At 36.7% G+C, this 14,841-nt stretch overlaps 1 protein-coding gene across 1 annotated transcript in view; it reads left to right on the forward strand.

The window, feature by feature from the left end:
- The window catches only part of LOC102729818 (contactin-6), a 679,553-nt gene extending 668,594 nt beyond the window's left edge, over window positions 1-10,959 (forward strand). The window contains exons 22-24 of the mRNA XM_081820967.1: window positions 8,966-9,078; window positions 9,839-10,007; window positions 10,836-10,959. Of these exons, the coding sequence (XP_081677093.1) occupies window positions 8,966-9,078; window positions 9,839-10,007; window positions 10,836-10,936 (383 nt within the window). The 3' untranslated portion in view covers window positions 10,937-10,959. The remainder of the gene's footprint in view (window positions 1-8,965; window positions 9,079-9,838; window positions 10,008-10,835) is intronic.
- The last annotated feature ends 3,882 nt before the right edge of the window (window positions 10,960-14,841 follow it).

Genomic DNA, 14,841 nt, shown 5'->3' on the forward strand with positions numbered 1-14,841 from the left:
CTTTCTTTCTAGAAGAGCTTATCACTGCAGTGTACTTGGAAGTCCCTCAAATTTAAGAATTAACTCTTCTGCTTCTTTTTAACTCCCTTAGTAGTCAGCCAGCTGTCTTTCACATAGGCAAGGCCTACTGAATAAAGGATGAATACTGGATTGTTGCTGTGTTTGTCCTATGAATGAGTCTGGCATCACTCAAATATTCTATAATATGAAACACAGTGATCAAATATGATGTAGTAATAGCTGCCATATGTACTTTTTATGATTGTATAATATTTGTATATTCCTTACATGTTATAGATGAACATAAATTATTTGTGCTCACAGGCTTTTAAAAACACATTCTTTGGTCTCTGAATCCTGATGGAAAAAAGGATTCAAATATAGTTGCTTAATTTTGAGAAACAGTTCAAACATTATATAGTTCAAATATAGTTGCTGAATTTTGAGGAAGACTAAATGGATACACAGGAAATGTATAGCTTGCTTTTATTTATTTTTTATTTTTTTAAAGATTTTATTCATTTATTTGACAGAGAGAAACATAGCAAGAGAGGGAACACAAGCAAGGGTAGTGGAAGAGGGAGAAGCAGGCTTCCCGCTGAGCAGGGAGCCCAATGCGGGGCTCGATCCCAGGACCCTGGGACCATGACCTGAGCCGAAGGCAGACGCTTAACGACTGAGCCACCCAGGCTCCCCCGTATAGCTTGCTTTTAAATGCAGTATTCTTTTCTCTCCTGTATATTGAAAAAGAATAAGTGCTGGGACATAGTTTGAAAATTAAGTGATATAAAGTTTTTTCCCATATACATATATTTGTCCTATCCAAAAAGAACTTAGAAACCATCTCAGCTATTAAACTTTTGATTATAGAATACACAATCCACTTCTGTCCACATCACCAGGCCAGCAGCCAAAGACCTGTGTTCTATTTCTGGATACATCTCTGACTCATGACCTGAAACAGAATAAGACATTCCATTTTTTCTTCTTTAATTTTCTTATCTACTAAGTAAAAATTCTCTCTGCCCTCACCCCTTTCCCAAATCATTGGTGAGGCACAAATGTGGTACTGATTATAGGAGCACCTTGGAAAATACAAAGTTTCTTGCTAAGAAAAAAACAAACAGATGAACAAAAAGGCTCTGGGATCAGTCCATTTCAAGGGTAGAGTATGTGCGACCAACAATTCTTAACCCAGCTCTCTTCCAATCCACCCAGTTGGAAAGAAATTGGGTCATGAGCGATCCTCAAGAACTGACTAGCTAGAAATATAGTTCTATTCCTCTTCTTGTTTTATCCCATCCTGACCATATCAGTGAAGCCATTGCCATATGCTGGTAAGAATGATTTGCTTCCGGAGTCCTTCTGGAGTCTGGCCTCTTCCAGCTAATCTGCAAATCTGGATGGAATTTCCAGTCATTCAGTGGTTTTAAGATTGCCCAGGCATTTCATTCTAGCTGACTGAGAGATGCCAAACTCACAGAACATCTTGTGTGTCATTCAGTTTCTATCTCAGGCAAAATCAAGGGTGATTAAAAATGTGTAAAGATAGCATTAAAGGGGCACCTGGGTGGCTCAGTCGGTTAAGCGGCTGCCTTCAGCTCAGGTCATGATCCCAGGGTCCTGGGATCGAGCCCCACGTCCGGCTCCCTGCTCAGCGGAGAGCCTGCTTCTCCCTCTCCCTCTGCCTGCCACTCTGCCTACTTGTGCTCTCTATCTCTCTGTCAAATAAATAAATAAAATCTTTAAAAAAAAAGATAGCATTAAAAAAAACCTCACAGATTTGTATTGTGATAAATGGACAGACATGATAATGCAGTTGTTGAGGCAATGTTTAAGTCAGGTCATATTACATGTTACTGTTGACCAGTTTAAGGTGGACTGAGACTTGAACAATAAACTACTTTAAAAAGATTGTGTATATCTTTAAAAACTTAAAAAATAATTTTTTTCTGCAACCTGAATTTGCCAGTTTGATTGTCCATACAACTTAAATCAACCGTGTATTAGTTTATGCTAACCTATCCTCCATGTTTAGGTAGAAAACTCATTTTTGACATGGTGATCTCAAGTTTGTTCAGTTGACCTACTTTAAGTACTTGATACTTCAAGTGGGCTTAACTGAAATTTGGATTAAATGCCAAGAAGATTATTGGTAGTTTGTTTGAGCATTAACACATGATCATCTTCATCAAAGAGTGTGGAACATATCTTTTGAAAACAGTTTGATTAACAAGGAGTAATCTCCCCAAGATGTAATGTTAGAATACATCTGCTGAGAGAAAAGTGAGATGAGGGTCAGAAAATTTAAAATGAAGTTTAGTTATTTTAAGAATTCACCTTCTTTCTTGATTAAATCAAAAAAACCTTATAATTCCTAATTTCTTTATGGCAAATTTGTTTCAATATTTCTTGAATTTGGCTTTTACCAATCTGTATGCTTCAGTGTTGTGATCAAAACAGCCAAAAAGGACTTGAGAATAAGAAGTTCTACAAGTCTCCATCTCATCATATTTGAATACAAATTAAACCTCTAATTTCATCCTGTAACATTCTATATCATTGACATTGTGAAAATGAGATACAAAGTGTTTTAGATTCTTATTGTTGCTGTTCGGATTTCCACAACTTAGGGGTTTAAAGCAATCTGAATTTATTATCATACTTTTCCAGAGATCAGAAGTCAGAAATGAGTTTCAGTGCTGGAAATTAAGGTGTTGGCATAGGCTGCGCTCCTTTTCGAGTGTCCAGAAAAACATGTGTTTCCTTGTGGTTTCTGGCTTTTAAAGACCACCTACACACCTTAGCTGTGACCCCTTCCTCTGTTTTCAAGGCCAGCAGCTTAGTGTCTTCAAATCTGCCCGTGATTCCAATCCTCTGCTTCCGTCATCATATCTCCTCTGACTCTGGCCCTCCTGCCTCAGTCTCGTTTGCCCTTCTAAAGATCCTTAATTTAATCTCATCTGCACAGTCCCCTTTTCCATATAAAAAATTAGGAATTACAAGGGTTTTTATTTCTTTGATTTAGTCAAGAAAAGAGAGGGATGATTAAAAATACTAATCCCGGGGGCACCTGGGTGGCTCAGTTGGTTAAGCGACTGCCTTCAGCTCAGGTCATGATCCTGGAGTCCCAGGATCGAGTCCCGCATCGGGCTCCCTGCTCGGCAGGGAGTCTGCTTCTCCCTCTGACCCTCCTCCCTCTCATGCTCTCTGTCTCTCATTCTCTCTCTCAAATAAATAAATAAAATCTTTAAAAAAAAAATACTAATCCCACAAGTTCTGGGGATTAGGATATGGAACTTTTTGAGGGAGGGGGCCTAATTCTGTTTACCACAGTTACAAAATACTGAGCATGTCTATATCCCAAGCCCTGAGTTAATTTTCCAGTGCATTATTTCATTTAATTCTTACAACAAATCAAGGAATTTCATATTTTAATTCCTAGATATAAGAAAACAAATGCTTAGAAAGGTTCTTTGGGCATCTGTCAGACAGAGACACTATGAATATGGGTTCTCTGAATCTCTTCATCTCATGAACGCTGTGCTAATTTATAATCTTCATCTCTCACCATCTAAATAGTCCCTCTATCTCCAGACTTAAATCTTCAGTCCAAACCTCAAATGGTCTTTGGATTTTTCTTCATAAAATGGAATCATGCCCTATTCTTCCAAAATTTCATTGTCTTCTCTACTCCACAGAACAAAAGCTAAGAGAATCTTTCACCATCTGTGCCAAACTCCCTTTCTCTCCTTGTCCAGCCCTGGCAGCCCCAGACTTAGTGACCTACAGTTTAACATCCCCTTGTCTAACTTAATGTATTCTCTCAATGTGTTGTGCCCCTGCCATACCTGTCAACAGTCACATGTCTTTCTTACTGATCTATAAGTTTCCCATATTTTCCCCTTTAATGTATTTGCTGGGTGTCCCATGACTCTGGCCCATTTTGAGATAGTGTTGGAAAGAGAAAGGGACTCCTGAGTGAAAGAAGGTTGGCTGTGAGTCTCAGCTAAGCCATGTACTACCTGTGTGGCAGGTCTAATTCCCCCATAACTCAGAACCCATTTTCTCATCTGAAAAACAGAGATGATGATACTTTCCTCTGGAGTTTGCTCTGAGAACTAAAGGATATTATGAACACCAAGGTGCCCCAGAGGCTGCCGTACAGCGAGAGCTCAGTGCATGGTAACATGTATTTATACTTCTTCTATAGTGATTTCACTTTCTTTGCATTTCTTAAAGCAGGAAAGCACTTTCTACTTTCTTTCTCTTTATAAATAAATCGTTGGAGAAATTTTCTTCAAGGGTCATGAAAGGACAATCAAAGTGTAGATGAGGAATGGCTTTAATGAGACATTGAAGATAGCTCTGACTCCAAATGCTATCCCTGGATCTAACTTTGATTTTCCATGTCCTTGAGATGACATCAAGATTACCTCGGAATAGTGGTGACAGCAAAAACTCTGCATCCATCATACAGTCATACTGTCACTGTCTAGATTTTCAGTCTGATACTTGATCATCCATTGTAAATTCCCAGAAAGCAAAGCTCACATTTACCAAAATATCTGCCTATTCTGATTGGGTAAGCTTAACAGAAGACAGAACCATTTTTTTGAAATATGATGATTCAGTCGGTCACTCAAGAAAATAGTGCCTCCCATGAGCTATGCATAGGTTAGTGCCTGATGGAGATTAAAACAGCCAAGATCTCTGACTTCAGGCAATTTCTCTTTTAGTGAAGAGGCAACCTAAAAGAAAACAAAACAAAACAAAAATTAAATAATTATAGATTATGAAAGGTGGTACAAATAAATTAAGAAGCTGAGATATACATAAAAAGGAGGACCTATGAAGTGAAGGGTATATATTTTGATATGACATAAAACATGAAAAGGAGCTAGTGGACAAAGGGATCTCCAGACAGAAAGAACAGCATATGCAAAGCTTCTGAAAACTTTGTTATTATTGTTACTGGTGATGTTGTTGGCCCCCCCTTTTTTTAAAAAAAGTGATTATCAGTGATTTAACAGTATCACAGCTTAGTGAAAATGATCTATTTCCAAAAGACAACTGAGGGGCACTGCAAATGTATTGTGATCCACAAAGATATCACTTAAACAGAATTTAGACTTACAATCAAAGGGATAAAAATATTTACATCAATTCCAAGAAGAAAAGAAAAAAAAAAAACCCACAGCAACAACACTACTTGTATAGAAAGAAATACTCAGACCCAGCAACACAAAGTGTTTGTAAATTTTGGCTCAATTTGGCCCCTGTCATTGACTGACTAGTACTCTGTACTGGATTTTTCTTGCTGTAAATTTGCAATTAAGCTTTTATTTCATCTTGCACTTATGTTCTTTCTCTCTTGCCCAAATGTCAACCCCATGCTGTTACTTAGAAGTGTAACATAAGAAGTTGTTTTTGAATTGAGTTCACAGTGTGAACTACAGTTGAATATAAATGCCATCTACAGAAAAATTGATCACAGGGAAACCATTAGAGCTGTAGAGGGCTAGTTTAATGTTGCTCTGTCATTTGATTAATAGAAAATGATTTAGTCTTTGAAAATTGCCCAGAAAGATTTTTAAAATTAGAAAAATGCTTGTTTGTTGAGTTTCCCATTGGCCAACTTGGTACAAACATCCATGGCATGTGTTTCATATTATCCATGTGACAGTGTTTTAGATGTTCAAGGCAATAGAAATCTCAATGTCATCATAGGTATTTGAAATCCAGTTTAATCAAGTACATTAAGCTCATGAAACCAGAACAGTTAATAGTGTTCATATTAAGCGACTTTCTAAAGCAACTTTCAGAAAGTTTTTATTTAAATACTAGACAAAAGGCATTGGCATTGGAGTCATCCTCATGGACAAAGATAAGAAAGATGATAGACTATGATAATTTCCCAGATAATTGGCTAAAACTCTACCACTTTATCTGTCTTTCAAAAAGCATATAAAGAACCCAAGAAGAGCAATATTATTAAGGGCAAATCTTAAATTTACCCTAATTATATTTAAGAAGTGGATCATTTGCAAACTTTGGAATTGTATTACTACTAACAAACCACTTTGAACACAATTGAAAAATTGATTATGTCATAAGACCACGCTGGAGAATTGTTACTCTCAGGAAGTAGAATTAGCAGGTACTGAGTTTTTTAGCATGTACCACTAACCAAGTGAGGAACCTTTCATATTTTAGTACAGATAAGCTAAAAATCTTATAAACTAGGAGATTCTTGTCTCATTCCAAAGATGGAAAACCAGGCCTCCTGGAAGAGACTAGATACAGATTCACATCTCTCTGACTTTTAAGGCCAGCTCTTTCCACCTCCTGGATAGCAAGAGAGTAAAGCATTCTAAGTGATCTGTGCCATTGGTCATTCATGCCAAGAACACATTCCTGATAAACCTCTTCTCATTTTATGTCCACAGAATACTTTACTTATGCTTTGGTAGATGAATAAACAAATACAAACATTTTGGTGTTGTGGCCATAGTCATAAACTCCTTGTCCACATAGTTGATAGAAGTCAGTTCTGTCTCCCAGCCTGGAGCTTCACCAGTGGATTCATGGTGTTGAAAACAGTGCTTTTACTCTAAAAAAACAAACAAAATAGACACAGAAATAGATGAAAACTTCAGAGTCCATCACTGCCAGTGACATCAAAGGAGTAAATCTATATTTTCTCTGTATTGATTCTATGATGTCATTAATGTTAGTGCTTCTTTTTAAAGAACAGAAGTAAAAGAAATGTGCCATAAGAGCATACTAGATATTAAAACTATGAAATCTTGTGAGAATTTTTATATTATCTCTTTTATAACTGAGAAAAAGATTAGAGAAGGCACTCTGGGATAGTTGAGGGGGAATAGTTACAAAACAATTATTGTTGACATCTAGTCCTTCAGAAATAAATATAGTGACAAACATGCATTGAGTACTTACTAAGTGCAAAACTCTTAGGCCTTTAATTACGATTGGACTTGTATTGTCAGGAAATGTCCTAAGGCATGTTTAATCCAATTGGCCGGTCTATCTTATAAATCATATGAATTATTGTAGGTTTGGCCATGGCAATTGATCTTGATTATAGGAAAGCATAATGAATGAATTGGCCACATTGTGTCACCTATGTGTCTGCACACAGCCCAGCACATAGTCAATATGACCCGAGAAAAACAGTCAGGTCTCCTAGTGGTTTTTCCTTAGCCATCTTATTGTAGTCATTTATTCAACATATATGATTGTATGTCTCCTATATGCCAACCACTGTGCCAGTAGTTGGTAAGACAGAGTTGGACAAGGCACATGACCTCAATAAATTTAAAGAAACACATGATCAAGAATAACTATAATTCAATGTGACAAATCCATTATAAAATATGAACTGAGCCCCACTGGGAGAAGAGGGGGAAACATTTATCTCTTGGCCATGTCCCAGCTGAGGTGTAAGTAACTAGGTGAACAAGAATAATGTCCCTGTGGGTTTATGGTAACAGGGGAATATATGATAATGCAATGTCAGACACCCTGAGACTTTTCCAGTGACATATAAGAGAATAAATAGCAGTTGGGTCAAAGCTCTAAAAGAAATCATTTCCATTTCCATCAGTGTTATAATGAGTTAAATATTATGCTCATTCAGCCTCACAAATTCAAATAAGATGCCAAAAACATCTTGCTGGGTAGTTTTATCTTTGCCTCTGCCTTCCAGCTGAATTATTTTTAATCTCTCCAGTTTTCTGAATCTCAAAAATAATCATGTGGACTCAAATCTTTGAGAAGCAGCATGTTGTCATGGAGGATCACCAGCTTGGAAATCAAGAGACCGGGATTCTGTTGTGACTCAGTCACCCTTTAACTGCTAGCTTTTGGATAAGTGGCCTCCCAATCTGGATTCTAGTTTTCTCATATGTAGAATTCTCCAGTTGGACTAGGTCCATTACCTTAGAGCCATTGTCCCTTTTACTTACCATCTTTCTCCGAGACAACATTAATTTCAGGGAACTAAAAACTGCATTTTGGATTTAAAGTAAATGCCTTTTGAGATGATCACCCAGTTTGTAATGGTTTTCTTTTTTCTGGGTTCCCAACAGCTCTATATTAAATGACATGCATTCTTCTCACTATCTAGCCACAATTGATTAGGCTAAGATAAACATGGCCAAATTAAGTCAATCATCATCTTTCTCCTGGGACTTCTAGACTGGACTATCTCTGAACAGAGTAGGTTTCAAATGTCAGATATGGAGAACAATCATGATTTGTGCCACATACCCTGAGAATGACAAAATAGTGGTCTATAGGAAGATGAGCTTGCAGCAAACACTACTGTGGGAAACAGAAAGAACTTCTTGACTTTTTGACATTTTTATTTGGTCCCTCTTAAAGCTCTGCTGCATTTGGCAGGAGTTCTAAGAAATTCCCCAATATGCTTCACAATCTCTTACTATTTTGCTTATCATATCTTGAGTTGATTGTGTTATTTAAAGTCAAAGAGTCCCAACTAATATAAGATTAAAAAGGAAAAGACTACCAGGAATTAACACCTCTGTGTTGATATGTATAAAAGGTTTGCAGCCTGAATTTGCTTGACATGCTCATTGATTGATGACCAAATGGAACACTAGATAACAGAGCCCTCCATCTATTTATGTATGGTAAAGTAAACAAACTCAACAACAATGATTAATAAATTAATACTGGACATGCAACAAGCCATTATTAATTCATAAATTTGTCACAAAGACAGTCCCAAATGACCAGAATTTAAATGAATTTTCTTATTCTGATGAGAATTAATATGATATTTCAAATGACACTGAAAACATTTTTGCTTCTTCTTTGATAATCATCCAGGACTTATTTTCCCTTTTCATGTTGATGGGTCATACAGTAACCATGAGCTAATTAATATTCATTTGGATCTTTTATTATCTCCTTAAAGCTCCAAGCCAACCACCAGCTAACATTGCCTGGAAGCTGACAAACTCTAAATTATGCCTGAACTGGGAGCACGTAAAAACCATGGAAAATGAGTCTGAAGTGTTGGGCTACAAGGTGAGTATTTTGTTTTTTCCTTTACTGATATCATTTAAGTTACTAAGGAACCAAAAGTGTTACAACCAAATAAGAAACAAATTTATGCATGTGGAAATACAGGAATCTTTTTAAAAATATTTGAAAAATACTTAGCATTGCTGCTTTCAAATTCTTCATTGAAAATTTTTATATTCTGAGGACAGTAATGTGTCATGGAACAACAAGAATAAAACTCAATAATACGCAACAATTTTTCTTCGAGTGACTCCCCTTGCCATCAAAATATGATGGTGTGTGTGGGTAGTAAGGTGAGATGAGAATGAAGTCCAAGAATATATTCAAGTAGAATTTCTAGAAATTAGGCTGCAGTAGGATGTGAGCTTTTAACAACATACAAAGAATCTAACAAGAGTATAGCCAAGTACCCATAGCAAATTTTTTCCATCAGTTGTAATGGACAACATCTCCTGGCAAATCCATGTATTCAAACATTTGAAACGGATCCATACTAACCAGTGACTTTTCACAGTGACCTCCAAAGATAATAGCCTCAAGCTATTTAATTAATAGAGATAAATCTATTCTCATTTCAGAAGCATTGGCCAAAGACAAAATCTTTTTTTTTTTTATGATTAAATTTAAGGAAAAGGCACGGACTGGATACTCCCATTCAAGGAGTACAGCATTTATAATGATATGTCTCATAGTGTTCCATGAGAGTGTCTGGACTTTAAAAAGAGTGACTTGTCCATTTAACTTGATTCACCATTTTATTCAGATTCTGTACCGGCAAAACAGACAGAGTAAAACACATATTTTGGAAACAAACAATACATCGGCTGAGCTTCTGGTTCCGTTTGAAGAAGACTACTTGATTGAAATAAGAACAGTTAGCGATGGCGGGGATGGAAGCAGCAGTGAGGAAATTAGAATTCCAAAAATGTCAAGTAAGTTGAATCACCATCGCTGTTGTAGGTTTTGAATCTAGACAGCTGCAGCATGAGATCTAGGCTCTCTGAAGGTTGGGTGAAAAAAATAAAAGGTCTATGTTTCCATTTACAGTTGTGAACAAGAGGTGATGAGTCAAGTTTTCTTTAAATAATCCCTCAAATTTGCAACATGCTTACATATTATAAACAGTTTTATGTTTCTTCATTTGAATCTCAAAAAGGAAGCAAAAGAAAACACACACAACTGTGTGTCTTTGGTGCAGAATTCATTCTGTGGGCACAAAAATCAGAAAGTTTTTTTCTGGGTACTCATAGGCTTCTGGGAGCAGGGATAGAAAATTTATGAAACACAGGTACTCCTATTCCCATTTCTGTGGCAGGCACCTCTAATCAATCATGACATGCATACTGAGCTGAGTCACAACTCTTAAATCCTCTCAATACAGTGTTCTAAGCAGGTAACACCAATCAGTCAGATTTAGCACGTAATAATCGTTGATTATTTCTGCTTTGGAAGAATCACTTCCTCAACTGCCTGAAGTGGTAGCTGGGTGAAATCCTCAGCCACCACACACTGGCAAATCCTAATCTACCCTTCGGTCAGACTTGGCCAGTTTAGGCATTTTTCTTGTTCATTTTTACATTTAAAACAGTTATCCTAGGACAGAAGGCTAACAGCACTTCCTAAAATTAAATATAATGTAAGTGCAGCTCATGTGCTAGCACACGTTATTAGAAGAGAAATGATAGGACGCACGAAAACTTAATCTAACAAGCAATTTTATTTTTTCTCAAGGTATTTTGTTTTGTTTTTATGTTTTGCAGGTTTGAGTTCCAGAGGAATTCCGGCCTTAGAACCTAGCGTCTCCTCCCTGTCAGTTGTCATCATTTTTTACTGTTTTACAATTCAACCACGTACACGATGAATAAAACCATAAGTCTTTGAGAATTTTTTGAAAGCAAATCATTCTGTAAATAAGCTCTCCAGCCCCCATCACAAAATACGTTATTAATACAGACTTGTTTGGAAAGGAAAAAAAAAGTGTATATTATTAAGATCTTGTAAATATCTATAGTACCTTAATAAAACCATTTTAAACATTTTTGAATTTTAAAGTTCACACATGATTACATACATTCAGAAAGTGCCAGATAATCTGTGGATTTGTAACTGCTATGGCTTTTAAGTGACTTCTATGGAAAATATAAATAGCTCCCCTTGATGACGATGATAAATATGAAATAGGTTGCAGTTATCATAGAGATGTATATTTTTTACATGCTCCAGGCAATTTACTTCAGTGTTAAAAATTTTTACCCTACTTGGAAATAAAATGTAGTTATTTGTTTATAGTTGGGATTCTTTAAAAGTGTAAGCTATTCCAAAGGGTGATGATGTGCTTTTACCTCTAAATGAGGTGAGGCTGGGAAGTATTTGTACCCAATAATATATGTATATACATGATGTTCTTTTCAACTCACTTTTCTAGGAGGAAAAATGGCAGGAAAAAGTGCTTTATGGCAAAGAAAGAGAAAAGAAAGAGAAAAGCATCCATCTAAGACAATCTAACAACTCTGGTATATAATAAGCAATTTCTCACAGCAAAATTTAATTTTTTAAATCAATTTTGAATTCTCCTAAGGAAAAAGTTGCATGAACAAATCTCAGGTAATTATTACAAATTGTTAGCAATGCATGTGGCCTTGTTTCATACAATAAATAAATCTAGTAACAGAATTATTTAACCAAGTTTTTGACATTTTGGTCAATATATATATATATATAGTCAATCTTCCCTGCAACTATAAAAATAATCCTACACTGTCCAAGACTTAAAAAGATGTTTGCGGGTCGACTCTTCTCTAAGGTGAGCCTATTTCAGTCAGTGGTCCTACTTCTTGGAACTGCATTCTTGAAAAATTCCGAGAGAAGGTAAGGTTAATGAGTGGGCTAATGCCATTCCATGTGGCCATCCGTTTCCTTCACGAAGAGCCGTGAGGAGTTTGGCCTCCTGACAGTCTGCCCTCACTCCCAGCCAATCAGACTTGATGTCCTGGGGAGCTAGGATTGAGAAATGGTCACACTAGTTTTGCCTTCTTCACATGGTGCGACCTCTTAATTATGTTGAAAATATTTGAATTATCCTCACAACCCTCAAATCACACAGTCCTCAAAATTGGATTTTGTCCTTTCCATTTCTAATGTATTTTAGAGCTGTTTAAAATACCCAGTGTAGTCAGCAGCAGTGGACAATGACTTTTCATAGTTCAGAATTTCTCCCCGCCTAAATAGTGTGTCAAGCATACAGTACAAATTAATAAGCCTTATTCTCCTCCATGCCCTAAGATATGGTTGTGTTTCGATGGAGCAAAATAAATAAGCAATAGCAAATGCTGTTTGGCACACTCATGTTAACAGCTGCCTGTCCACGACACATCTGTATTGACCAGAAATACCAGGGCCACATGGTCTCAATGGTTTTCTCAACTTGGTGAGAGACAAGATTTGTATCTTCCTCCTCAAAGCAGGTATTGAGAGTTAAATATACTGTGAGATTTTTGTTTCCAATGATTAAGTGAATTAGATACATAGTCATATGTGTACAAGTCTGAAGAAGGCTAAGGCAGTTCTTATCAGTAACTCTTACAGGTTTGAAGCTGTGCTTTCATTCATGATTGTTGGAGTATTAAAAGTATGCATTATTCAATATCTAATATTTATTTTTTATCAACCCATACTAATTTTTTTGGAATCTAACTTGGCATTAATATTAAATAACATCTGCTTTGGCTCTTGACTGATTTGAATCTCTACTCTTAGTGAGCCTTGGACACATATTTTAACATCCCCATATTGCTATTATCAGGATTAAAGGACATAACGTGCACAAGTATTTAGTGTAATGCATGCGACATTGTAAGTTGTCAACAAATGGAGCTGCCATCATCTGCTGCTATGAACTAAACCCCTAATGAAAGAAGTTACTATATTTCCTTAAGTGCCTAGTAGACTATGAAAACAGATCCTGCCTATGTTTATGTCAAAATCCAAAAAAGTTACAAGAAAAATGAGTAGTGTACCTACTCTGGACACTAAATGGGACTAAAGAATGGAACCAATAATGATTCCATCAATCCATTTCAGGAAGATATTCTGTGTGATGTATGTACTTGCCTGATATTAAGGAGAGATTTCTAGTGGATCCCTTTAATGACCGAGTATATTGCTGTTAAAAACTGTTTTAAGCATGATAACTTATTTCCGTACTTCTTACAGGAAGGAGAAAAAATGTGGTTGCACCTGGAAACAGCTTAGAGGAAAAGGGAATAATAAGGATTAGGAGACTTGACACAGCAGATTTATGACCCTATAAAGCCATGGGCTGCCAGGTAATGTTAACTTCAAATCAGCTCCATGTCCTCTCTTCTCCTATTCTTCACACTAAAATCCTCCCAGGTCAGTGTCCCTTTTCTAACTGTACACCAGAAGGTGGTCAATAAGAGAACATGCCTGCTATCTTTAACAGCAAATACAGTGAAAGATATCTGGAATCTACTTGGATTTCAAATGCAGTAAAATAATCATTCTCTCCCATAAGTGAATCTACTCTTTATAAGCCTCTAGATCTTATCAGGCTAGACTCTTTGAGATGTTAACTTTTAAACACTCCCCATATGCCATAATTATTATATTATTTGCTGTAGAATTACATATTTAATTCAATAGAATTCAAGAATTTGGTAATCACATCACTGTTGAACTCAGTACTTGAATTAGTCAGGTTTCTCCTGAGAAACAGAACCAATAGGATGTGTGTTTGTGTGCAGGAGTGTGTATACACAATTGCACACATGTATAAATATATATAAAAAGAGAGAGAAAGAGGGAGATTATAAGGAATTGATATGCAGTTATGGAGGCGAAGAATTCCAGACCAGGAGAGCCAATGGCATAGCTCTAGCCTGGATCTGGGAACCAGGAGAGCTTATGGTATAATTTTTGTTCTGAGTCTGACTATGAAAGGAGAGGACGAATGTTCTAGCATGAAGACTGTCAGGCAGAAATAATTCTTCCATAGCCTTTTATTTTATTTACTTAGGCCTTCAGTGGATTGGATGAGGTCCAGTCACATTGGAAAGGGCAGTTTTCTTCACTCTCTACTGATTCAAACTCCTCCAGAAACTCCCTCAGAGACACAACCAGAATATTAACCAAATATCTGGGCCCCCTGCAGCCCAGTCACATTGACACATAAAAATAACCATTATGGTGTTGTTTTTCATGAGTTTAAATAATTCAATTCTAACCTCATCAACTTTTGAAATGGAATTATTGAAATATTCTTCAGTTTCTTCATCTGTAAAAATGAGATGTTGGATTACAAGATCTCTGAGTTCCTTTAAAACCCTGCAATTCTCGGGGCGCCTGGGTGGCTCAGTCATTGAGCGTCTGCCTTCGGCTCGGGTCATGATCCCAGGGTCCTGGGATCGAGCCCCGCATTGGGCTCCCTGCTCAGCGGGAAGCCTGCTTCTCCCTCTGCCACTACCCTTGCTTGTGTTCCCTCTCTTGCTATGTTTCTCTCTGTCAAATAAATGAATAAAATCTTTAAAACAAAAAACAACAACAAAAAAAAAACCCTGCAATTCTCCATCAAGCCGCAGAGTGGACTACCTTTAGTATGAGGCAGTGTTTCATTACCTTTCACGACACACGCACACTCTGTACAGCTTTTCCAATTTATTTATATATTTTCACTAGCCTATGTAATTGTGTTGAGCTTTCTTTAACTCTGAGTTAATTGAATTTTCATTACTAAAACAATGGGTATAT

This window comes from Leptonychotes weddellii, chromosome 1, assembly GCF_054177405.1.
Source record: "Leptonychotes weddellii isolate Sample4059 chromosome 1, ASM5417740v2, whole genome shotgun sequence".
Lineage (NCBI taxonomy): Eukaryota > Metazoa > Chordata > Mammalia > Carnivora > Phocidae > Leptonychotes > Leptonychotes weddellii.